General features: G+C 59.9%; 2 protein-coding genes across 2 annotated transcripts in view; one reads left to right on the top strand and one right to left on the bottom strand.

Moving 5' to 3' along the window:
- The first annotated feature begins 472 nt into the window (after positions 1 to 472).
- On the top strand, positions 473 to 6,448 carry PTP4A3 (protein tyrosine phosphatase 4A3). Its single transcript, XM_075550565.1, has 5 exons — positions 473 to 1,250; positions 2,353 to 2,445; positions 4,018 to 4,148; positions 4,806 to 4,880; positions 5,917 to 6,448. The coding sequence occupies exons 1-5, from the start codon at positions 1,146 to 1,148 to the stop codon at positions 6,032 to 6,034; spliced, it is 522 nt and encodes a 173-aa protein (XP_075406680.1). The 5' UTR covers positions 473 to 1,145; the 3' UTR covers positions 6,035 to 6,448.
- A 2,422-nt stretch (positions 6,449 to 8,870) lies between these two features.
- Positions 8,871 to 25,409, bottom strand: part of LOC142448573 (maestro heat-like repeat family member 5) — a 34,368-nt gene continuing 17,829 nt past the window's right edge. Inside the window, exons 20-30 of the mRNA XM_075550528.1 lie at positions 15,757 to 15,919; positions 14,892 to 15,070; positions 13,345 to 13,482; positions 13,010 to 13,124; positions 12,529 to 12,672; positions 11,469 to 11,645; positions 10,680 to 10,835; positions 9,886 to 10,008; positions 9,516 to 9,618; positions 9,315 to 9,389; positions 8,871 to 8,971 (exon numbers count right to left, since the gene is read on the bottom strand). Of these exons, the coding sequence (XP_075406643.1) occupies positions 8,871 to 8,971; positions 9,315 to 9,389; positions 9,516 to 9,618; positions 9,886 to 10,008; positions 10,680 to 10,835; positions 11,469 to 11,645; positions 12,529 to 12,672; positions 13,010 to 13,124; positions 13,345 to 13,482; positions 14,892 to 15,070; positions 15,757 to 15,919 (1,474 nt within the window). The remainder of the gene's footprint in view (positions 8,972 to 9,314; positions 9,390 to 9,515; positions 9,619 to 9,885; positions 10,009 to 10,679; positions 10,836 to 11,468; positions 11,646 to 12,528; positions 12,673 to 13,009; positions 13,125 to 13,344; positions 13,483 to 14,891; positions 15,071 to 15,756; positions 15,920 to 25,409) is intronic.

Below are 25,409 nucleotides of genomic sequence, written 5' to 3'. Positions count from 1 at the left end.
AATGTGTTTACACGTGTGTGGTAATGTGGATATGTACGTGGGTGCATATGTGTGTGAGCACGTGTACTTGTGAATGTGTGTGTATGTGAGTGTGCACATACATGTGTAGCACATGGGTGTGTGTGATGTGTAAGTATGTGCGTGCATGCATAAGTGTGTATGAGCATGGGTACCTGTGAATGTGTGTGATGTGTGAGCCTGTGTATGTGGGGGTGCGTATGTGGGAGTGTGTGTGAGATGTGTGTGAGCCCCAAAGCCTGATCTGGGTCCTGTCCTTAAGCCAGAGCTTGTCTGCATGGACCACTACTCCTGGCCCCCCAGCAGCCTTGACCAGGAGCTGCCCCTCCTTGAGCTCTCTGTGGGGAAACTGAGGCTCAGGAGGGCCAGTGGGAGGGAGCAGCATGGATTGTGATGTGGGGCAGTTAGGAGCCTGGCTGCCCCGTAATGCTCCTCTGTCCTCTTCCCAGACGTGGCCTGCCGCTGACCAGCCTGGCGTCCATGGAAGGCCCCGTGGGGGGTGCCACTGAGTACTGCCACGCCCAGCACTACCCTCACGGTCAGTTTTGCTGAAGAGGCCGTGCCGCTGGCCCTCACCATTGCCCTCGCCCGCCCCTGGCCGCCGCTGCCCGGCCTGGGGCCGGCCCAATCACTTGAGCCCCCTGCCCTCCTCCCGGACTCACCGTGCCCCGATGGGGTAACGTGATTGGTGCCCCAAGCCTCCCCTGTGCCACCTGTTGATTCAAGTGCACACTGAGCCTCCTGCGGCTGCTGGGCTGCAGCCATCCACCAAGGAGGCACCTCCAGGGCACCTCGGCAGGGACACACCGCCCCCCCCTTCTGGACTGAGTGGCTCTGGCTTCTTCTGGTCCTTGGTGACGGCTGTGCTCTGGGAGTCCGGCTCAGGGGGGCCCTTGGATTTCGGGGTGGCCATTTGGAGCCTTTATTTTGTAAAGAGGTCGTGGCTTTGCTCTAACTGCCTGAACTCTGGGGGAGCCCCCTCCCACTATTGCACAATATTTGTGCGGGCCAGGGTGGGCTGGGTGGGGTTTTTAGGCGCTTCCTCTCTTGAACAAGCATAGCCGCTCCTCTCTCTGGGGTTTGGGGGCTGGTGGGTCCTCTCATAGTGACCCCTGCTCCCTACGGCCATGGCTCGCATGAATCGGCCCGCCCCCGTGGAGGTCAGCTACAAGAACATGCGATTCCTCATCACCCACAACCCCACCAACGCCACCCTCGGCACCTTCATCCAGGTGAGCGGGGCCTGGCCTGCAGCGGGGACTGGGGGCCGGCTGGGGCATGCTACAGCTGACCACATCAGGGTCAAGGGTGGCGCTTGAGACCAGACCTCGCTGCCCTGGTCACAGGACCATGGTGACCCCTGGGGGACGGCAGGGCAGACCAGTTTCGATGTGTGACAACTCTTGACAGTACAGGTGTGGCCTGAGCTCTGAAGCCGCCATCCTCTGCCCACCCAAGCCCACCTTCTGGCCTCTCGGCACTGGCGGGGCTGGAAGGAGTCGGGGCATGTGTGAGGATGGGACAGGTGGGTCTCAGCCTGTCACCAGGACCAGGGCTCAGTGTGTGAGCAGGGTCAGGGCTCAGGGTGTGGCCAGGGTCAGGGGTCAGAATGTGAGCAGGGTCAGGGGTCAGAATGTGAGCAGGATCAGGGTTCAGGGTATGGCCAGGGTCAGGGCTCTGAGTGAAGCTGGCCACAAGGGCTTGCTCAGCTGATGGATCCTCTCTGAGGCACTGAGGCGCCCGCCTACCCCCCCCCCCCATGCTCTAGGATGTCTTCTCTGAGCCTGGTGACCCCGTCCTGTGACCAGCAGGCCCAGCAGCTGACTGGTCACTCTCCCAGAATAGCTGTGGGGGTGGGGCAGCTGCACGTGGCCCCCGTGGAAGGGATTCCCCCTCTGCCTGGGTATAAATATCCCTGCCTAGTCCGAAGGCTCTCACCTTTCCCCCACTGGGGGCATGTGTGTTTGAGGAGCAAGGCTCCCCGCAGGGGCCCCCACCCGAGGCCCTGTTGGGCACCAATGTGGTTGGCTGACCAGTGTGGGCCCCTTGAGTGGGGCCTGTGCAGGACTGCCTTAGCTGGGGGTCATCTCAGGTGTGTGGGTGGGCCTCTGTCTGCAGAAAGGTGTGGCAGGGGAGGTTGGCGGGGGTATCTGGGAATGGAGTGGGTGGGGTGGGGCGGCAGTCCCAGAGGCTCAGGAAAGGGGAGGGTCAGGGCCCATGCCATGACTGGGTCACGACTGTGGGCCTTAGCCTTTCTGCCTCATAGAGGGGACCCAGCCCTGCTCAGAGTCCAGTCAGGGGCCCTGAACCCTGAGCCCTGTCTTCTCCCAGCAGGACCTGAAGAGGTACGGGGCCACCACCGTGGTACGCGTGTGTGAGGTGACCTATGACAAGACCCCCCTGGAAAAGGACGGCATCACTGTGGTGGTGAGACCCTCACGGTGGGGTGCGGTCCCTGCTGCCATGGGGGGATGCCATAGGGACTTTCATGGGGTCCCTGCTGTCATGGGGGCTGTCAGTCATGGGGTCCCTACCACCACGGGCTGTGATGGGGTCCCTGCTACCACAGGGGTTGCTGCTGGGGGACTGTCACTGGGGGTGTCCTATAATGGGGGGCTGTCAAAGGGGACTGTCACAGGGGAGGGGGGGTGAGGGCGCCAAGGAGCCCTGGCTGAGTCCCGTCACCAGGAAGCAAGCCGCCTGTCACCTTCGTGTGTTTGCTTGGGCCACCTAAGGGTTAGGACACCTGCCTTGCCCCGACTTGTCCTCTCTCCCTTTCCTCTGTCCACCCCCACTGTGGGCCCGAATGTCCCTGCCCTGTTGCACCGGGGATCTGCCTTGAGGGTCTGGAGAGGGGTCCTAGAGGACCCTTCCTATGGGATCTGGCAGGTGTCGGGTGGTCCCGAGGCCATGGCTGGGGCCCCTGGCAGCCCTACTGGCAGAGACCCCATAGCCTGCAAACCCCGCACCCCCCTGACCCGGGCTGTGGGCAGAGCTGGGTCCCAGTGGGCAGAGCGTGGCTGCAGGTGCCACATGGGCCTCTGCTGGGCCTGTCCCTCTGGCCCTCCAAGTCTCCATGCCCGGCCTTGTCGCCCGGCAGCCGATGGGGGTGGCGGGCTTGCCAGCGCAGCAATGGGTCCCTAGAGGCTCTGAGGAGGCTAGGGGAGGTAAGTGTGGGGGCTTGTAAGCTGTTTCCCTGGCTCATCTGGTGCCTGCCCGGCCAGGCAGAGGGGTGGTGGTGCATGGAGATCCAGGGTCAGCCTGCAGGGTCACTCTGGCATGCAGGGTACAGACTTCCCTGACCTTGCTGGTGGGTCCCAGTGGGGTGGCTTGGCTGGGCCTCAGAGCCCCCTCTGCCCCCTTCCCCCAGCTGGGGCTTGGCCTTGGGTGGGGACAGATCTGGATTCTGGGGTCAGAGGCTGGGTTGGATGGCCCAGCCCCTCCACTTGGGGTTGGCCCTGTGAGGTTCAGTTGCTTAGAAAGATGAGGGCCGTAGACACTCCGATTCTCAGCAGCAGCTCCAGGCATGTCTGTAGACACCCTGGTTCTCAGAAGTAGCTCCTGGTTTCAGGGCCACCTGACCCTCCCAGGCACCGAGGGTCAGTGGGAAGGACCCCAAGGATGCCCCCAGCAGGCCCTGAGGTGGCTAAGGGTTTGGAGTCCAGCAGGGCCCCAGGTTGTTTCTTCTTCTTTGGGGTACCCGGGCTGTGTCACAGGGTACCTGCTCAGCCTGGTGTGGGGGCAATGACCATGGTTGCCCTGCAGACAGGATGGCCTCAGGGGACAGGGCCCAGAACCTCTGGGGCAGGTCATTACATGGTGGGGGTGGGGCCAGGGGACCCCAGAGCCACAATTCATTGTGTGGGGAGGCTGCCAGGGGTCCTACTCAGTGGTAGAGGCTCTCAGGGCGGGCTTCCTGGAGGTGGTGGTGGGTTGGTGAGCAGGAGGGGTGCCCTCTCTGAACAGTACTCTCCAGGGCTCCTGTGATGGCCCCCCCAGGACTGGCCCTTTGACGACGGGGCACCCCCGCCTGGGAGGATTGTGGAAGACTGGCTGAGCCTGCTGCAGGCCACGTTCTGTGAGGAGCCTGGCAGCTGTGTGGCGGTGCACTGCGTGGCCGGCCTGGGACGGTGTGTGTCCACTCAGTTTCTTGGTCCTACGCGGTGGGTCAGGGGTGGCCTCACTGCCCCAGAGCCCCCTCCTCGAGGACTCCAGGGTCCAGAGCTTTCCTGCGGGGTTGGGGGCTGGGAGGGGAGCCCTCCCGGCTTGGGATGCCATGGGAAGGATTGGGGTGGACTCAGGGTACAGATTCTTGAAGGGCCAGTGTGTCTGGCTTCCCCTTCACCCCATCTCCAGCCTCCCACCCCATGTGGTGCTGTCAACAGCACAGGATCTTGAGGGGCCGGGTGGGGTGGTGGAGCACACCCTGAGTGCCAGGTCAAGATCCCCTACTACCTTCATGCCCTGAGTCCCACCCCATCTTCCCAACATGAGATTTCACGCCTTGTCTCTGACACCCCCACCCCCAGTCAGAATGTCCCCACCCCTGAGATTCACACCCGGACTCTCAGCTGCCAGTGTGTCGTGTCCCCACCCCCCACCCCCCTGATTCTCGCCTTATTGCTGAGTCTGGGTCAGGATGTGTTTCTGCCCTGCTCCCCTGATATTCACGCCCTGACTCTGAGCCGCCCAGGGTCCCCACATCAGATTCCCAGGCTGTGAACCCAGGTCAGGGCCTGCTGGCGTGGGCACTGGGCACCGCCCCTAACCTGGCGCTGTGTCCCCAGGGCCCCTGTGCTGGTGGCGCTGGCCCTGCTGGAGGGTGGTATGAAGTACGAGGACGCGGTCCAGTTCATCCGACAGTGAGTGGCTGCAGGGGCGAGGGCGGGGTCTGCTGGAGGGGCCTCCCTTGCCTTGCGGAGCTTGGGACCTGATGCCTGTCCCCTGCCTGCCCTCACCCCTCCCTCATGTGCACACCCCACACACATCCCCACACCACTCTCACATGCTCTGACGTGCACACTCGAACACACTGATGCTCACACACCATCCAACACACACAAGTGCACCTCACCATATACACCATTTACACAGATGCACACACGTCACGCACACACGCCACATTCACATGCATCTTGTGCTCACACAACACATGAATCACACGTGTCTCGTGCCCTCTTTCCAGTCTCCTTACTCGACCTCTCAGGCCACCATGTCTACCTGCAGGCCGTGCTCGGTGTGTGTCTGTCCCACAGCTGCTGGTTGGCATGGCTGCTGCCCCACAGTGACCGGCAGGCCTCCAGCCCCTGGGGTCCCCCGGCCAGCCCTACAATTGCTCAGTGAGTCCCCTTGCCCGGCCTGGGGCTGGGGCTCCGAGCCAGCTGGCAGAGGAACCAGGGCTGACTGCTCTCACACTTAGTCAGCCTTGCCTGAGGTCAGGGAGGGTGGGACACAGTGTCCCTAGCCTGTCACATGGCTGTCACCTGGTCTCAGCCTGCTCCTGGTGTCCCCCCCCTCCAGGAAGTGGCAGCTGCCCCCTGCTAGGTGCCTGCTGTCCCTCAGCTGTCCCAGACACAAGCCAAGAGCAGAAGGGACAGAGCCTGGCAGAAAGCTGGCCAGGGTCCAGGAGAGGTGGGGGCGGTGGGCCTGCTGGGAGACTCAGTGGGGGAGGGCTTGGGTGTTTTGAGTGACACCTCAGGCAGGGGGGTGAGCGCCTGGAAGAGCGGGGGTTTGAAGAGAGGCTGGTGGTGGCCTGCGAGTGGGGAGAGCAGCTGGTTTCCCTGGGCTTTGCCCTGAGGGGCACATGGCGGGGGTGGGGGGGGTGGGGCAGTGGCCAGCCTGCTGTGATGCTCTCAGGGCCCCCTCCCAGCCCTGGTGACACCCTTGACCTCTCAACAGGAAGCGGCGGGGTGCCATCAACAGCAAACAGCTCACCTACCTGGAGAAGTACCGGCCCCGACAGAGGCTGCGGTTCAGGGCACCACACGGCCATCGGGTCAGGTGCTGCCTCATGTAGCTCAGGCTGCCTGCAGGGGCACGGCTGCCCGAACAGCAGCTCTGGCACCCTGCCCCACCAGCTCCCCCACCCCTCTATCCTGGGGCCTATGACCCGCACTCCCCATCTGGCTGCCTGTGCCAGCCTGTCCCTCTTCGCTCATGTTCCCCACTCTTTTGCCCCTGCACTCTCTGTACCCCATGTCCCCACCTCTTTGACTTTTGTCTGTCTCTGTGCCCCTCCTGTCATAACCTTGTCCCTTATGCAGTGTGTCCCCATGTCCCCGAGCCTCCCGCCCAGACACAGCCCTCCCTGGAGCCTGCTAATGGGGGTGCCTATTAACCCTGGGCAGCAGCAACTCCAGCCGCACCCTGACCTGTTCGCAGCACCTCACACCTTGGTGCTCCTGAGCCCTGAGCAATAAAGAGGAGGCATGGCTGTGTGTGCAGAAGTGCTGGGGCCATCTCTGCGCGGGTCGGTGCAGGTTGGAGGGTATAGGCTGGTAAGGGGTTGGTATAGTTTGGGGGTGCAGTCTGCAGGGGGTGGCTGGCACAGGTTGGGTGCAGGCTGGGGGTGTCAGCGCAGGTTGGGGGTGCAGGCTGGGGCCACGACCAGCAGTTCCTCCCATCTGGTCCTCTTTCGCCCCCTGGTGGCCATGGCTGGCCCTATGCCTCAGGATCCGGGAGTCCAGGGCCCCAGCTGCCCTCGTCCACAGGGCTGGGATGGGGTGGGGGGTGGGGGGTACACATCGCCTTTAGACAGAGCTGTCTAATGGGTTCACAGTGTCACTCCATTGTTTTGGAAGCTAGGAGCAGGTGAGGCTGGATCTCTGGGGTGCCCCCTCTGCCTGTGTGGGGTTTCATGGAGCTGCCCCCTCCACCTAGGCTCACGTGGACACCCCGACTTCCTGGGAGTGGACTTCCTGGGAGTGGCAGCCAGCCCCCAGCCCTGAGGGAGGGGCACAGGAAGGGCTGCCGGGGGCCTGAGAGAGGAGCATGGGGGTGCAGGGGAGACCCAGGCAGACAGTTTGGGCTCTGGCTGTCTGACAGGCCTTGCTGTGGGGCAGGCTGGGTCTGCTCCAGTGCCCCCTTCCCCACACTTTGAAGATGGCCTCCCCAAAGGCCAGGACTGACCCCCACTGAAGGATCTGCAGCCCCGGCCTGGGGTGTTGGCCTCTGTCTGGGGTTGCCTCCCCCCGGCATCTGCCCACCAGTCTTCCCTCTGCCCTCCCAGTCCCCACACTGGGACACTTAGCCACCAGGGAGGTTGTGCACTGGGGGCAATCTCATGCCCCTTCCCCCAGGCCCAGCTCAGCACTTGAGATATGTCCTTGGGGGTGACCCTGGGGACACAGGCCTGGCCCTGTACCAGTGACCTGGGCAGTGCATGGATTTCCCCTGCAGCCATGGTAGATAGGGGACCCTCACCCCAACTTCCCAGAGCCTGGGGGACATGCCCACCAATAGATTGGGGCCCCGCTCCCAGTCCTGCCACCAGCTCCAAGCATGTGTGGGAGTGGTGGTGCTGGGTGGGTGCTGCCCACTGCCATGAGGTTGCTGGAGGGCATTAAGTTCAGGAGGGGCACTCTAGCAAAGACCCCTGGGGGACCCTGCCTGCACAAGAGTGGTTCTGGATTCCACATCTCCTGTCCACCGGCTGCTCCAGGTGCATCCTCAATGGCCCTGGGTCCCCGAGGAGTCTGTGCCAGAGGGAGAGGCCAGGCCCAGCTCAGCACCAGTCACAGCTGTTGGGGAGCCCCCCAGGGTCTCCCTCAGAGACAGGGGCAGAGCTGGCTGGCGGCCATCACTGGGCCATGAGCTCCTGGGGAGCCTGCCAGCTTGGCTGACCCTGTGGCTTCTCCACAGCCCTGAACAGAATGGATTGAAGTAAATCAGAGGTTTGGCCTCGGCCGCTGTATTCAGTCCATCATGGTGTTTGGGGTCCCCCTGGCCCTACTCTGAGGGGCTCACAATCTAGGATGTGGGCAGGGATGGGGTGCAGGGTGAGCTCAGCCTGGGGGATTAGAGATGAGGGGCAGCATGGTGCAGGGGCTGCCTGCAGCAGGGCCCTGCAGGCTGGGTAATGGGGACACATCCAGATGGTGAGGGTGGGGTCAGAGCTCAGAAAGGAGGGGCCGAGGGACAGGTGGGGCAAAAGGTCAGGGTGGGGGCAGGTTCATGGGGTGTCACCATTGGGGTGGTTGGCTGGTGTGGCAGGGGTCTTGGGACAAGGTGCAGAAGCTCAGTGTCTGGCCTGGGAAGGCCCATCTAGCCATTTCACAAATGGGAAACTGAGGCTTCAAGGGGAAGGGACCCAGGGCCCGGCCAGGAAGGACTCTTCTCTGGAGCTGAAATTACCAGCCCACGGCTCAGCCCAGGCTGAGCACCAAGACCCCAGGCCGGGGGTGGGCTCCATGAGAAGGGTGTTGGGGCCTGGTTGGCAGTGCCAGCCCCTGGTTCTGAGACCAGCAGGACAGCAGTGGGGAGAGGGAGATGGCAGGGTTCAGGCTTGAGGAGGCTGGTCCAGGGGCAGGATCAGCTCCCTGGTGCTGCAGATCCGCCTCTGCACAGCCACACTCCCTAGGGAAGGTGCTTAGAGCCAGTGATGGGGCCAGATCTTGGAGTGGAAGGGCTACCACCTCCCAGCCTGTCGCCAAGGTCCTGGCCTTCCACCCCCACTGTCCTGCACCCTGCCCACAGTCCCCAGGGGTTCCTCTCGGTCACAGCAGGGATGGTCATGGGGCTACTGGGCAGGGAGCTGACAGGGGGGACGCCTCTGTTGAATGTACACCTTTCTTAAGGAAAAATGCTGTACAATCAAGTTCTGGGATGGGGAAGGGCTACAGGGGTTGCTGGCGTCAGGGATGGAGTCTGGCCCCCACCTTCTGCAGGAAAGAGAATTGCCTGGCGGCGAACTCCCGGATTGCTGGCTCTGGGTCTTTCTTGAGCTCTTCAAAGGCTCCAGGAAAGAGGGGCACATCACAGGGGAGCTGAACTGCCAGTCACCCGTGACCCACCCTGTGGGGGGGCCTGGGACCTCTCTGTAACTTGAGAGGTGCCCAGACGCTGTCCCGCCACAACCAAAGCCTGGGTTGCCTCCCTCCCAGGCTCTGAGCTCCCCCTGCTCATCTGTCAAAGTCAGTCTGGGGAGGGCCCTCCTGCCCACATCCCCTCTGTCACCACTGAAGCTTGGCAAGGGGAAGGGTCTCCCTCACCCCCCAGTGTTGACCTGGCCGAGGGGAGGGGGGCTGTTCGGGAGGCCTGGCTTCTGATTGTGTGTGTGTGTGGGGGGGGCTGCTTACTGTAGAGGAGTAGGTTTGTATCCATGCTGGTCACCATTTGGGACACAGCCTGGGGGTGGTAGCAGATGGTGTAACCTGCAGGACAATTAGGGGCAGAGTCGGGGGCTGGGGGCTCCCCCGCACCCCGAGGCCTCTTCCCTCATGGGTGCGTGGGCAGGGCAGCTGGACGTGGGAGGGGGAGGACCGCAGCCAGGGGTCCACCTATGAAGAGTGCTGCCCAGGTCCTGATGTGGAGGTGGCCGCTGTGCAGGTAGCAGAGCGCCTGGCCCAGGTGGACGCTGAACTCCTCCTTGCTGTGGGTCATCTGCCGGCGGGGGACGTCTGTCAGCGGCGGGCTGAGCACCCTCTGCAGCTGCTACCTGCGCTGGCACCCTGCGCCCCCCGCCTCCGCCTCACCGCGCAGCTCCAGGGTAAGTGGCCAGCGCTGAGGCCCCGCCCCCAGGCTGGCGTCCCCGCCCCCGGGCTGGCGTCCCCGCCCCCGGGCTGGCGTCCCCGCCCCCTCAGGCAGCTCCAGAGGAAGTGGCGGGCGCTGAGGCCCCGCCCCCGGGATGAGGCCCCGCCCCCGCCTCACCAGGCAGCTCCAGAGGAAGTGGCGGGCGCTGAGGCCCTGCTCCCAGGCCAGCGTGCAGTAGAGCGTGTGACGCAGACGCCAGCGCAGCAGCACCGCGCAGCGGTAGAAGGCGAACTTGGCCTGCTGCGGAGGCAGCTGAGGGTTACCGCCCCGCACGCACAGCCCAGTGCCCCTTCCAGCCCCGGGACCTGGAGGGCCCTCCCTGCTCCACCCTCAGCTGGGACTGCACTGTCCCGGGGAACCTTCCAGACCTCCTCCCAGGCTGCAGAACCAGGCCCCCTGTACCCCCTTCCCCCCCTCCCCCTGCTCTCCAGCAGACTGAGGGCAGGAACTCAGACCCTCCTCCACTCACACAAGTGGATCAAGGGCAGCACCATCTCTCCCCTGCCCCATCTTCCCAAGGAAGACCCAGTGTGGGCAGCTCTAGTCTCAGGTGGCTGCCCTTAACCCTACTCCCTCTGGCTGGAGCTGGGAAGCTGGTGGCTCTAGTGTGTTGTCACATCAGCATGGATGTGGGCGCTGCTCCAGGGGGGTCATGTGTGAACAGTTCCCCCAGGACTTGGCACCTGGTGGCACAGTTGGAGTGTGTATGAGCATTCGTGCGTACTGTGGGAGGAGCAGGGAGGACCTGGGTGGGACCCACTGCCCCATGGAGCACCCCTCCACCGTGGGCACTCCCCCTGCTGTGGGCACTCCCCCTGCTGTGTACCTGGCCCATCTGATCGTCCCAAAGCCCCAGCCCCCGAGCCCCTCGGGTCAGAGCCTCTGGCCTGCCTTGCCACCGAGGCACTGACCGTGGCCACGGCTGGGCAGTGGTCCTTCAGGTGCAGCAGCAGGGGGACCAGGCTCTGGTAGACCTGGGCTCGCAGCCCGCTCAGCTCGTGACCCACCATGGCTGTCACGAGGTCCCCAAACAGCGCCATGGCGGCTGCGCGGATCCCATCACGATCCTGCAAGGAGGTGGCTCAGAGCCAGACCCTTGGGTCCAGCCCATCCAGCCACGGCAGGACCTCTCTCCCAGGGCTGGGCTCCTGGGGAGAACCTCACACCCCCCACTCACCCCACCCCAGACAGGACTCTACAGTGTGCTGTGCCTCCCCCCTCGGACTGGACCCTGAGGAGGGGCGTGCTCCTCCTTCAGACAGGATTTGAGGGAGGGCCTACCCCTACTCAGACAGCATTCCCAAGTCGGGCTGTGCCTCCTCCTCCAACTGGACCCTGGAGATGGGGCGTGCTTCCCCCTCAGACGGGATATGGGGGTGCCCTGCCTCTCCCCAGGGAGGATGTGGGGACAGCCCCCCATTATATTTCTCCCACCACAGGCCATCCTGAAGCCGGGGCGGGGTCTGTCCCCCAGTGTCACCCCGAGGGAACAGCCATCCCAAGTGGCTGTCCCAGGGAAGCTCAAGGCCCATGGTCAATGCCCAGACCAGGCCCAGGGCTCTGCCTGGCGGACCTGGGCCCCCTCCGGACCTGTTCCCAGCCTCCATCTCCTGCCTTGGCAGGAGGGTGGCCAGGGTCGTTAGCCTCTGGAAGGCTCTGGGGTGGGGCTGCTCCCCGCCTGCCCGCTGGTGTGTGCTCACGTCATCGAAGAAGGAGCGGGCGTTGATGGCGATGTTGAGGCCCTGGGTGCCGGCACCCAGCCTGCCCAGGCGGTGAAGCACGTCCGACACGGTGCCCATGACACGCACCACCACCTGCTCACTGTCCTGGAAGAAGCCGGCCAGGAAGGGTGGCAGCTGGCCGAGGAGCAGGCTCCCCTGGGGACAGGCACGGGGTGGTGGTGGTGGCGTGAGGGGCCAGAACTGGTCGCCCAGGCACCCTCCAGACTGCATTTGCTGCTCCTGCACCCACGGGTGGAGGGGCCCTGCTTGTTCCTGCTGTGGGGAGCGGTGCTGTCCACCGCCAGCTCAGGGAGCCTGGAGAGGCCCAGTGTGCTGCCCACCAGGATCTGGGGGTCCCCTTGGGCCTACAGGAGTTCCAGGGGCCCCTCGTCAAGCCCCAAGGGCCTGCTCTTCCCGACCTCTCTCCCATGGGCTCACACTGTCCAGGGGTGGGAGAGGGAGAGGGGCCCAGTGTGGGCAGGTAGGACCAGGGGTTGGACAAGGCCAAGACCAGCCAGCTGTTCTCAGCTTGAAAGGTCCACCTGGTGGTGGCTTCAGGCCTCTGGGTTATCACTGGGCCCTTCTCTGTTCAACATTGGAATTCATTCTCACCTAACCACCTCCGACCCACTCATCTCACCGCGCTGCACCCCCAATCTCCTGAGGGGCTGCTGGGAAGGGAGGTGTGGGCAGGCCATGCTGTGGCCCAGCCGAGGTGACGGGGTGAGGATGAATTCCAAGGTTGAACGGAGGGGGTCTGTTCTTGGGGGGAAGTTGGTGAGGTGAGCTGGACTGCCCTCTGGCATCAGCTGTTTCAGGGGCTGGTTTGGACCCGTCTGGCCTCTGCCCTCTGACACCCAGCATTGAAGCTCAGACCCCCTCACCTGGCTGGGGTCCTGCCGTGGCTGCCAGCCTACATTCCACTTGCACAGAGACCCAGGCCAGCCCCCTCCTTTGCTCCCAGAGCCCGCAGTGCCAGCCTGTGGGGGCTGGCCACTGCCTGACCCTGCTGGAGCACCCGGCCCAGCCCTCCTCTCACCTTCTCAGGGTGGAAGAGAATGTTGGCCAGGCCCTGCAGGCTCCACACCCGCACCTCGGCGCTGGGGTCCCTCAAGCTTCGAGCCAGCACCAACAGGGCCCCCTGCTTAGGAAGGGCCTCCAGCAGGACGGGGCTGTAGAGGAACTGGGCGCCCAGGCGGAGGTCAGCCCCAGCACCTTTGTAGGGGCATCCGGCCAGGGCTCCAGAGGGCAGCAGACCCTCACTCTGGGGATCTTGACTCCTGCCTCTGAAATCTACTCCCAGGCTGGCTCCCCTTCAGTAACCAGCTGGGGATGCAGAGGCTGGGGTGGGGGGGAAGGTGTCACACAGCAAGGCCCACATAGGTCCACAGCCTGGCTCCAGGGCTCTGCCCAAGTGGGCCCCCATGCTGGGGGTGAGGGCAGGGCTGGGAATCCTGCTGGTTCTTCTCCAGCTGAGGCCAGTGGAGGCCCGGCCCTGGGTGGGGTGCAGGCTGCCGTACCTCCGTGAAGATGAGCATGGCCACCTTCCTCTCCCGCTCTTCCTTGCACTGCAGGTTGGGCAGCAACTGGTCCAGCACAGCCTTGATCTGTGAGCAGTGGTTCTGCACCATGGCCCTGGGGAGCAAGGCAGGGACAGGTCTGGGCTGCAGCTGGCCCCCTGCAAGCAGGCCCAGGTTGGAAGGGGTGGGTGGCGACAGGCTGGGGTGGGGCGGGGGGCTGAGGGATGTTCTGAGTGGGTACACATGCTGAGCCTGCCTACTGTGTTCTCAGGCCAGCCCTGGGACCCCCAGATTCCAGGTACCCCCAAGAGAGACTGGGGAAGAGATGACCGTACCTGGCAAGGAGGCTCACGCCCTGTGGGTAGGTGGGCATTGTGGCGAACAGCTCCCAGGCCCCCTGCAGCTCTAGGTGGGCGAAGTCATGCCAGTGGCCAGTGGTGGACAGGAGGCTCTTGAGTGCCTCCAGTGACGTGCTGTGGATGGACAGGGTGGGAGTCAGGCCTGCCTGGGGCCATGGGGCCACCCATGCTCCCACGTCGGAGGCCATATTCCTACTCCAGCACTTGGCTGCCCCGGGCCACCCTGTGAGCACTGCTAGGGGACCCCAGAGGCAGATTTGTTAGGTTTGCAGGGAGAAGCAAGAGGGGCCTTTGAGACCCATTAGGCCCAGGCTCAGAGCACACTGGGATGGAGAGAGGGGTGGGTGGGGGTCTTCGGGTTACTGAAGTGGGGCCACATGTGAATGTGTGTGGTTGCTGACCAAAGACTTGATGGTTAATCCACCCAGAGGCAGTTAGGAAGAAAGGCCTGGAGATCAATGGGAACTTGGGCCCCTGAAGTGCCCGGATGTCCTGGTTGGCAGGGGTCACACCCACTCCCCAGCACCCAGGCTGGCCAGGAGTCATGTTCACTCCCTGAAAACTGGTGTTGGGTTTACTGAGGGGCTGCGGTGAGTGAGATAGGCACATAGATGCCCTGTATCCAGGGCACCTCTTCTATGAGAGCAGATAGCCCAGCAGAGAGCAAGGCTGAGGGGCTCAGGTTGTGGAGAGACCAGAGCAGGGAAGGGACAGGCAAACGTCTCAGTGGCGTGGCAGCTGAGACCTCCCAGTGGACTCTGGGCAGACACCTTCGGGGTGAGACTCTGGGGGTAGGGGGTGGGGAGGCTCCAGAGAGTGGGGCAGCTGTGCAGACGGGGGTGGGTGGGCCAGGTGGGGCCCATGGGGCCTCATGGGGACCTGGAGGGAGCAGGAGGGGCTGTGTATGCAGGCACGATGGGCGCTGACTTGGGCTTGCTGGGTGGGGGCAGCAGAGCTCAGACAGTCCCTCCACCCACCCTTAGCTCGCCTCACCCCCTCAGTTGCAGGAGGACTTTTGTTAGCTCGTTAGGGAAGATTCATGGCCTTTGCTGGGTTGCTCAGAACACAGCGAGGGACGTGAGGCTGGGAGAAGGGACAGAGACCACCCTCAGAGCAGTTGGACTGACAAACGCCGATGGGCGTGGAGCACCTCACGGAGTGAAGCACCAGGGTCCCGGCCCGGCTGCTGTCAAGGAATTCTGACTGGATTTCTCAAACTTAGACCTGGCAGTGGGCACGGACCATGCAAGCAGCCCCTCATGGTCTGTGGCTCCCACACAGCTGGGGGACCCCTAGGGTGCCTGGGGTGGCATTGGGGTGCTATATCAGCTTTGCGTGGACACCCCTGGGGCCCAGGAGCCTCAGTTTGCATGTCTATAAAGCAGGAAGGTGGACAATGGGCTAACAGGCCTCTCAAAGGCCCCTTGGGGGAAGGCCACAAGGGAGCGGCTGCCCTCAGTGTAGGCTCCTGGGGGCTGGCCCTGCTGCCCACCCTGGCCCAGTGTCCCTGCTTCCTGGCTGACCTCTGGGGGCTGGGCGAGGTCTCCTGGGCCTCCGGGTGGGGCTGTGGCTCCTGGGGCAGGTCCAGCTGCAGGACGTATAGCACCTGGCTCAGCAGGGCCAGCAGCAGCTCGGGATAGGTCTCCTGCACCGCCACTCTGTACTCCCGGGTGAACTGCAGCTCGTGAAGCGTATTCATGGCCTGTGGGCAGGGAAGGTGCCAGTCTGCGTGCACATGTGAGAGCATGTGCATGTTGTGTGAGCATGAGTGCACGTGAATGTAAGCATGTGTGTGCATGTGTGCAAACTACCTCATGGACCACGTTCATGACTTGTGGGCAGGGAGTGTTCAGGCATGTGTGCACCTAAGTGTGAACAAACATGCACGTGAGCATGTGTACATGTGTGCACGCTAGTGTGAACATGTGAGCATGTGACCATGTGTGCAAATAGTACCTCATGGACCACGTTCATGACTTGTGGGTGTGTGTATGCATGTGTGAATGTTTTTGAACATGAGTGTATGAGTATGACTGTGTGTATGACCTGCACTCATGGACACGGTGCATGCATGCATGAGTGTATGTATCCATGGCATGCGTGTAGGGGTGTGTGCATGTGTCTCCCCCAGCCATACCTCTCGTCCACTTCCCCTGCTCAGCTCCCAAGGCCTCCAGTGTTCTCAGGGACTAGACCCAATGTCCACCGGCTCCTCCTGCTGTGTACTGCCGCCCCCCACCAACTCTGGAGCCCCCACTGGCCTCCCTTCCAATGCTCCCCTCTGCAGGCCATGTCCTTCTGGCCTGCTGGGCTTACGAAGCTGGATATGGGGTCCCCCTCCCAGGGCCTAGCCTGAAGGTGGCTGGAGGTGGGAGCGGGCAGACTTACGGCCAGCGAGCGCAAGTAGGCCTTGTCCTTGGGCTGGGAGCCGCCCTTCTCCCCCATTGCAGCTGGCAGAGGCCGCTCCTGCAGCACGGTCAGCAGAGTGGCCAGCACGTGCTGGCTCAGGGGCACATCAATGCCCATGGCCCTCCACAGTCGGGAGGCATGGCTGCAGTAGACAGGGTGGTGTGAGGGCAGGAAGGGCTGGACTACTCCAGGGCTGTCCCTGCCCCCTCCCCCTCAGCACAAGGCAGGGTCCCTCCATCCACTTGCTCTGTGTCCTGCACCTCCACACGGGCCCTTCGACCCCTCCCCCTCAATCCTCGGTTGCTCCCTCAGCCCAGTGGTCACTGCTTCCTTCTGGAAGCCTTCCCTGACCACCTTTCTCAGGATCTGGGGCCCCCTGCCCTGCCCAGCCCAGGTAAGTCAAGTCCAGGGTCACCTGGGGCTCTTCATGGTTTGTACAGCCAAGGAGATGGGTGATAGCCAGGGAACGTGCCCTGCCTGGGGTCCTGCAAGAACCAGGGAGCTGGACAGAGGCCAGGGCTGCCCACCCTACGATTCCCCCTGCTTCCCGGGGCATCACGCTGATCCCTCACCCTAAGTGGTCTTTGGACCCCAGAGTACTGAGGACATAGGCGAAGGACATGATGCTTGGTAAGGTAGGAGCAGTGAAGGAGAGGAAGGCCCTGGACAAGACAGATGGGCACTGTGGCTGCCATGGTGTGCTGGGACATAGGCCCAGTTGTCGGGATGGCACAGGGTGGGGCAGGGGTCCATTCTGTTGAGCACAGGGTTGCTATGGGTCTGAACCAACTTGAGGATACTTGACCACCACCACAAGCTGGACGAAGGGGCCTAAGGGGGCCGTGGAGAGGGTGTGGGCCTGGGAGCCCTTTGGAGCCCTGCAGGAGCCCCTCCCTTGTCCCACATGACCCTGGGTCTGTAGATTCTGGGAGAAGCAGGCCTTTGGAGCCAGAGAGGCCTGTGCTCAAATTTGAGGTCTGCCCTTGCTGGCTGTGTGACCTTTGGCCGGTCACTGACACTCTCTGGGCCTGAGGCTCCCGACTGCACAGTGAGGTGGAAGGTGTCTGCGAAGGGCTGGGCTCCCAGCCACAGTGTCCTTGCTGGGCGTTCGTGCACTGCCCCTCTCCCAGCACAGATGAGCTCGCGGGAGTGACCCCCAGAGTGTGCAGATCAGAACGCCCCTTCAAGATGCACCTGACACAGACAGTGAGTGTATGTGCACCCAGGGGCCCAGAGCAGACACACAGAGGACACTTCCGATGGCCACAGGGAGCCCTGGTTGCCCTGCAGGAACATGCACCGTCACTCCCAAGCCCTGGACCTGTGGGGGGAGCCCCCGAGAGGCATCCCATTTCCCCGAGTGACGCCCCAGCCTCCTGGGTATGAGAGGGCATGCTCTGTCTCCTTAGAGGCGCCCCAGGGGACTGAGACAGTTAGGGCAGGAGGAGGAAGGGGCCATGGGTGTCACATCCGGGTAAAGGTGGACCAGATGCCGGGCGGGCTAGAAGAGCAGCCTGGGCACAGAGCGCACATGCCGAGCAGCTCCGATCCCCACTGTGCTGCAAGGTGGGGCTAAATCACAGGGAAGTCGGCCCCATGCCCTGCTGAACCGACCACCTCAGTCAGGGCAAGTCTAGGGAGGAGGGGGTCTCTCTGGAGGACTTGACTCGGGCAGCGGTCTGAGTGCAGACTGCCAGGTGGCCCTCAAGCTTGCACAGCCATGCGGCTTTCCAGGTGGTGGCAGAGCCCCCAGGTGACTTGCCGGCAGAAACGTGATAAGCAGACGCCCCCGCAGAACACACAGCGATGCCCGGGAGGTGGGGACAGAGAGCAGGTCTCAGTACCACTGCGGAGACACCTGCACAGCAGGTCTAAGTACAAGGGTGGCTGCCAAGTCCCCGCCTTCCGACACATCCTTGGAAAAGAGTAGACAAGAAGTGGAGCAGAAAGCTTGACCAAGAAGCCAGTCAACCAGGCGTCCAGCTGCTCCAAAAGCCGTGGGGAAGAGGGACGGAGCGTGGTCACACGGAGCCAATCAACAATACACAGAGCGTGGTGGGCGGGGAGTCTGATGGGACTGAGGGGGAGCCCGACTCCCCTGGTCTTTTTGCAAAAGCACAGTCGTAGGCTGGCTTCACAGGATGGGAGCAAGAGGGACCTGTGAGTCCCTGAGAGACGTCCCTCCCTGGGGGCACGGACGGTGAGCGCTGTCGTCTGGAGGGACCGTCGCTGGAGAAGGACATCAGGCCTAATATGGCAGAGGGTCACCCACAGAGGAGGCCCTCAAGGAGAAGGCTGGACAGGACGGCAGCCTCCGGGAGGAGGCTTTTGTAGGCGGGGTAGCTATGAGTTGAGCTACCAACACAGCAGGACTCACCCAAGGTTGGTGGTTCAAACACACTCATGAAAGAAAGGCCCAGAGAGCTAGTCTGGGAAGGTCAAAGTCAAGACTAGCCTCAGGAGCTCAATCCTGCTATGGCCATCGGCCACTGCGCACCAGGGCAGGCCCACAGCAGGGGGCGCCGAAACAACACTGCTCCGTGATTTAGTTCCGTTGTTGAGACATGACCCGAACATGCTCCAGGTCAACAGCTTTTGCACGCGCACGTCTGTGATGTTGACCGCGTGCTCTGAGTTGTGCGAACTATTCTCGTCCCGCTTTCCTGCGCTGTCCCTTCCCCAGGAAGATAAACTCCTAGGAAGATAAGTTCCTCTCTCACCTTCAACTTGCTGTTGCCAGTCTGACCCCAGAGAGGGGACCTGCAAAGGGCCAGAGCCCTGCTTGGTTCAAGGGGAATGCCAGAGGTCTCTTGGGACTAAGGTTTAAGGGTGACCTACCCCAGACACACACACACACACACACACACACACACGTCCCCTCACCACACCTCCCTCAGACAGACACACATACACAACATACCTGCCCAGACACACACACATCCTCTCCATACCTTCCCCACACACACAACACTACACAAACCTACTCCAGTCACACAACACACACCTGCCCAGACACACATCCCTCCCAAACCTGCCCTAGACACACACAACTCTCCCACACCCGCCCCAAACACACAACACACACCTGCCCCAGACACACATCCCTCCCACACCTGCCCCAGACACACACACACACACAACCCTCCCACGCCCACCCCAAACACACACACACACACACACACACACACACACACACACCTGCCCCAGACAGACAGAGACACACACTCTTTCCCCCTATCTTCCCCAGACACACACACAGAATTGACTAAATTATGGGACTGAAGAGGGTGCTATTGAACTTAAATTCCTAAAAAAACCCAAAAGCCCACTCTAGTCACATATGCACACTGCTGATACAAAGAATCAGAAAATAAATGTCAGTACCCATGAACGTGGCTATGTTCCCCCCACCCCAAGACAGAGAGGAGGGAGAAAACCAAACCATACGGCCAGACCACACCCCCAATTCTAATCAGCATGCTTAACCCAGCACTGGAAGCTGAAAAGCACCCCAAATTAGACATTCAGAAAGAAGACAAGCAGAAGAGAAGAGAGCTGATTGTACTAAGAAAAGCAATGGAGGAAAAGGCAAAATTATCTCAAGCATGAAGAAAAAATTACACGGTGCCCGAGGGAGATAAGACGCAGATGAGGACTTAATAACGGGCTTTGGGGAAGGGCAGAAACACCACGGGCAGAACGAGAATGAATGTAAGAAAGAGATAAAGAGCCCGGGAGAAAGCAGGGGCTTGGAAGAGAGACGAGGAGGACTGAGATTTGGGTCACCGGAGTCCTTCCACCACTCAGCGATCGGCGTGCGGCCCTGCGGTGGCGTGCCTGCGGCTGCGATGCTGGAAGCAGGGCCACCACAGTGAACAGGTTTCAGCCGAGCTTCCAGACGAAGCGGATTCCCAAGAAGGGACAGGCTGTCCGATTCTGAGGGAGCAGCCGCTGCAAACCTCATGAACAGCGGCTGAGCACGGCCAGCTCTAGTGACCGCCTGAGCCCCTCCGCTCAGAAGGCCCTCAAAGTACATTGAAGGAGGAGCTGCCTTCTTAAGGTTTGACCATGAAGACGCGGATGGAGTGACGCTCCGGGGACTTTCCCGTGCCGAGGTCATGACTCAGACCGGGAAGAAAGAGCTGCAAACATGGATCCATCATCAGAACGTGGGGCGCATGAAGCATGAATTTAGGAAAACTCAAAGCCCTCACAAATGAAATGCTTCAAGATGGCTCTCCTGGGCGTCAGTGAGCGGAGCGGCCGGCCGGCCACGTGGGGTCAGATGGTCATGCAGCCTCCTGTCCCAGGAATGAGGGCACCCCACCAACCTCTTCAGTGTGAAACAGATCAAACCTGCACTCGAGATGCATGGATAACGATTGGCACCTGGCGGGGAAAGCTGGAAAGAAAGAGGAGGGAACAGGTGATACCAGCGACGTCCGAACCCGCAAGGCCCAGGCCTTCATGGCAAATACCTTTTTCTGAAACCACCAGCGGTGACCATGCACGCGGGCTTCCCCGGAGGGAACCCACAGGGATCCAGTGGACTACGTCTACGGGAAGAAAGGACGGAGAGATTCACGCTCAGCCGCCCAAATGGGGCTGGCCGACTGTGGAGCAGGCCGTCTGTCGATTGCTGACATAAATTCACGTGGAAGCCTCAGAACATGAAAACAAGTTCACGAGAGCCAAGATCCGGACACGTGAAGGACATACTAGACTCATCGACACGAATGGCAGAAAACCTGATGAGTGCGGTAAGACCGAAGAAGAGCAAACACGCGGAAAACAGAGGCCACTGGAAAGACAGGAAAGGAGGACAAGACGGCAGCGGAGGTCAGGAGAGACTCGGAAACCTGCTCTTGGACACAGAGCAGCTTAGGTGAAGACATGAGCGAGCCAAACAGCTGATTTCCGAGGGCAGCCAGAGACAAAGTACTGCCAGGAAAATGTGCAGACACTTGAGGTACAAAGCACAAAGGAGAGCACGCTTAGCATCTTAAACTGAAGCGAGAAAAAAAACATTCAACCTCGAGCTGAAATATGGAAAGATTCTGTGGGCAAAACACTGAACGATGCAGTAAGCATCAAAGGAACATGGAAGGAAAATGCCGAGAGTGACTCACTGAACCGAAAAGAAATGGTCGACATTAAACCACTTCCGGAGGCAGCATAGATGGAGTCCTGAGGATACGGAAGGAAGAAGTCCACGCGCCCCTGAAGGCACGAGCCCCAAACAAGGCTGCTCCCGGAGTCCACGGAATCCCAGTGGAAATGTGTCAATAAGCCGAGGAAGCCCCGGAAGCTTGGCATCCATCGATGTCAAGAAATCTGCAAGACAGCTAGCTACCTGGCCGAATGACTGGAACAGGTCCATCTCTGTGTCCATTCCAAAGAAAGGTGACCCAACAGAATGTGGAAATTACAGGACAATATCATTAATATCACAGAAAATGAAATTTGGCTGAAGATCATCCCACCGCCTCGGTACACTCACAGGGAGCTGTCAACAATTCACGCCTGCTTCACAAGAGGACGCAGGGAAAAGAAGGCATTGCAGGCGTCCGACGGATTTGGCTGCAAGGGGAGAATACAAGAAAGATGTTTACTTGTGTCAGGCTGGCCAGGTGAAGGCGTCCACTGTATGGACAGCCTTGAGAAGAATGGGAATTCCACTTCATCATGCTCCCTCCATGGAGCGTGGCCATGGACCAAGAGGCTGTCGTGTGAAAGAACAAGGGGACAGGCACTGCCTGATTTAAAATCAGGCAACGTGGGCATCAGGGTTGTCTCCCCTCCCCATACTTCGATCTGTATGCTGAACAGATACACCGAGAGGCTGCAGATTATGAAGAAGAATGTGGCATCAGGATCGGGGGCGGCTCACACCCATCCTTGCGGACGACACAGCCTGGTTTGCTGAAAGCGAGGACTTGAAGCACTTGCTGACGAACATCAAGGATGGCAGCCTTCACTATGGATCGTAGCTCAATGTAAAGACCACCCAAATCCTCGCAACACGATGCATATAAACACGATGCATCAGGATCAACAGAGTGAAGGTCAGAGTTGTCCAGGATCCACTAGGATCCACATCCAATATTCATGGAAGCAGCAGTCAAGAAACCAAAGGATGCATCACTGGCCAATCTGTTGCCCAAGACCTCTTTGAAGTGTTGAAGAGCAAGCATGTGACTTTGAAGACTAAAGTGTACCTGGTTCAAGCCACACTATTCCCCCCACCTTATCGGCACGTGAATAAGGAAGACCGAGGGAGAATTGGCGCATGTGCTATGGTGCTGGTGAAGAATATTTTAAGTCCTGTGGACTGCCAGAGGGACAAGCCCACCAGACTCGGAAGAAGAGCCAGATTGCTCCTTAGAAGCGAGGATGGCAAGGCCTGGCCCTCATACTTGGAGCATGCTATCAGCAGAGAATGGTCCATGGAAAAGGAAGCCATGCTTGGTGAAGCAGAAGGGCAGTGAAAAAGGGAAGGGTCTCAAGAAGACGAATCAGTGCGGTGGCTGCAACTGTGGGCTCAGGCACAGGGACGCTGGAGAGGAGGGCGCAGGCTTGGGCGGTGCTTTGTTCTGTTGTGCACGGGGCCCTATGGGTCGGAACTGACTCCAGGGCACCTGCCCACCACAACATAAGAGTCCTGTAACCCTTTGGATTCTAGATCATTTTCTGCTTTAATTTTTGTTGGTGCCATGTGCTCTGTCATGGAGGGCACACTGAAATCAAGGAGAGAATTGGACCTTGAGGCAACGGGGGGCATGGATGTAAATATGAGAGACACTTATGGCCCAAGTGGACCCTGGAACTAGGACTGGTGCAGTCCGTTAGGCTCATTTCTTCGGGTCTGTGCAGCTTCCAGGTGCCGGCCCCTCTGCTCATGGGCACAATTGGTCGAAACATCTGCTCTGGTATTCTGTCAGTTCCTGAAGCCCTTGCTTTTCACAGTGTCTGCAGTGCAGCGCCGTTTCCTCCTTCAACGCTACCAGGTCTTGACCGTATTCTACCTCCTGAAATGGGTGGATGTTGAACAGTTCTTTGTGATACAGTAATTCTGGGCATTCCCCTTTGATAATCTCTGTGTTGTTCGTGGAATCATTCAATAGTTCAACTTGAGGTTTGAGTTTTTTCTTCAGTTCGTTCAGTTTGAATTATGCACAGCAAGCTTTTCCCTTTTGGCTTATTGGGAGAACCGCTTCCCAAGAAACTCAAGAGGCTGGAAATGTTAGCGAGCCGTTGATGCCCCACAGGTCATGGGAGGGTCGAGAACAGTGGGACAGACCCACATAGTTCTGCAAGGGCAGAGGCCACCAGGAAAGGACTCCCACGTGAGTCCACGGGGTAGGGCCTCTTTGGTTTCACTCACACTTTCCAGTTTTGTCTTTAAAATTACATGTAAGAAAACTTCACAGGAAAAAACAGAACAAACAAAAGTATGTGAGATTCTGAGGAATCCTGAAAATGAGACTTCAGACTCAGAGGGCCCTTTCTTCCTCCTCTTCCTCCTCCTCCTCGTCTATCTATATTAGATAGGAAAAGTAAGCAATCCCAAGGAGAAAACAATGGGACCAGGTTCTAGAGGTGGGCAGGGGAGGGGGTGGGGGAAAAGGAGGGAACCAGCAAACCCAGGGACAAGGGAACAACAAGAGATCTGAAATTGATGGTGAGGAGGGTGTAGAATGCCTGGTGGGATTTGATCAAGTACAATGTAGACAAGAGGAATTACTGAGAGCCAAATGAAGGTCAAACATGATGGTGGGACAGGAGGAAAGAAAAAGGAAATAGAGGAAAGAACTAGGAGGCAAAAGACATTTCTAGTGGTATAAATATAGGCAGGCATATATGTAAATATATTAATATATAATGATAGGGATATAGGTCTATGTGCATATATTTAAATGTTAAGTATAAGGTAGCAGACAGACATTGGGTCTCTACTCAAGTCTTCCCTCAATGCAAGAACACTTTGTTCTAATAACCTGACACTCTGTGATGCTCACCTTCCCGACATTATCACTGAAGACAAATGAGTGCATAAGAAAATGTGGTGAAGAAAGCTGATGATGCCCAGCTATCAAAAGATATAGTGTCTGGGGTCTTAAAGGCTTGGAGATAAACAAGCAGCCATCTAGCTCAGAAGCAACAAAGCCCACATGGAAGAAGCACACCAGCCTGGGTGATCATGAGGTGTTGATGGGATCAGGCATCGGGCATCAGAAGACCCTGAACAAAAAACCATATCCATGCGAATGGGGCGGGTCTGAGTGGAGACCCAAAACTCATCTGTTGACAATTAGACATCCCCTCACAGAAGGGTCACAAGGAAGGGATGAGCCAGTCAGGGTGCAGTATAGCACCGACGAAACACATATTCCTCTAGTTATTTAATGCTTTATCATCGTCCCACCCCCACTATCATGACCCCATTTCTACCTTACAAACCTGGCTAGACTGGAATATGTACACTGGTGCAGATAAGAGCATCTCGACACAGAATCCAGCATAGACAGATAAATCCCTCAGGAGCAAAAATGGGAGTAGCGGTACCTTGAGGGTAGGGGGAAGGTGTGGGGAGAAAGGGGGAATCGATTGCAATGATCGATGTATAAACACCCCTCCCCCAACCAGGGGAGGAACAACAGAAACGTGGGTGAAGGGAGACAGAGTAGGGTGTAGGATATGAAAATAACAATAGTTTATAATTTGTGAAGGGTTATTGAGGGTGGGAGGCTGGGGGAGGGAGGGGACAAAAGAGGAGCTGATCCCAAGGGCTCAAGTAGAAAGAACATGTTTTGAGAATGATGAAGGCCACACGTGTACCAATGTGCCTGATACAGTGGATGCGTGGATGGTCAGAAGAACTGTCAGAGCCCCCAATAACATGATTCTAAAACAAACCCCCAAACCCCTACGTGAGTTGCATGCTGATGAGACTCACTGGGCTTTCTGGGAAAACTGACTCAGCTGGAAGCGGTCTGCAGTCAGAGGGTCGGTTTCAGAGAAAGTTCTTCAGGTGTCCCGGCTTGGCGTGCGCTCCCCCAAAGTACAAAGCAAGGAAAGGCGACCCAGGACAAACCAGGCAGTGGGGTGGGTGGGGGGGCGTGTTTTCCATGCCTGAGTGAAAGCAAGCTGCCCGTAGGGGAGCAGCTGAAGCAGAGCAGAGCAGCCAGAGGAGAGCAGCCCCGCGGCCCCTCCACCCGGGTCCCCTCGGAGACGCGCGCCATCTAATGGGCGACTTGATGACACAACTTTCTGGAGAAAGGACACGCACACACGTGGACGCTACCAAGGAGGAGACAGGCGTGTCGCTAGCCACTGGAGCCAAGGAAGCAGTGGGGGAAGAGCTCCCACTTCCCAGGCCACAGATGGGCTTTTGGGGGCCACGGCCGTCACAGCAGAGGGGCCGTAACAACGAATGGAAGGGGAATACAAAGGAGCAGATGGAGGCCATCGAAAGGTTAAGAGTCAAAAGTAACAGCCAAGACAGACGGTAAACGCTTCCTATGTGAACGCTGTGCGTGAGATGGAAGACCAGCGCTCACGTGTCCGTCCGTCCATCGTGGGGGAAGAAGGACCAGCAGACTGACTGACACTGTGCGGCGTTGGCAAGCTGC

This window comes from Tenrec ecaudatus, chromosome 5, assembly GCF_050624435.1.
Source record: "Tenrec ecaudatus isolate mTenEca1 chromosome 5, mTenEca1.hap1, whole genome shotgun sequence".
Classification (NCBI taxonomy): domain Eukaryota; kingdom Metazoa; phylum Chordata; class Mammalia; order Afrosoricida; family Tenrecidae; genus Tenrec; species Tenrec ecaudatus.
This window is presented reverse-complemented; position numbering and strand designations above follow the sequence as displayed.

Excerpts from the sequence above, each read along its gene's own strand:
- PTP4A3 (XM_075550565.1), top strand. The coding sequence starts at position 1,146 with ATGGCTCGCATGAATCGGCCCGCCCCCGTGGAGGTCAGCTACAAGAAC. Across the intron at positions 1,251-2,352 it reads CCCTCGGCACCTTCATCCAG|GACCTGAAGAGGTACGGGGC; the intron begins GTGAGCGGGGCC and ends TTCTCCCAGCAG. Across the intron at positions 4,881-5,916 it reads GCGGTCCAGTTCATCCGACA|GAAGCGGCGGGGTGCCATCA; the intron begins GTGAGTGGCTGC and ends ACCTCTCAACAG.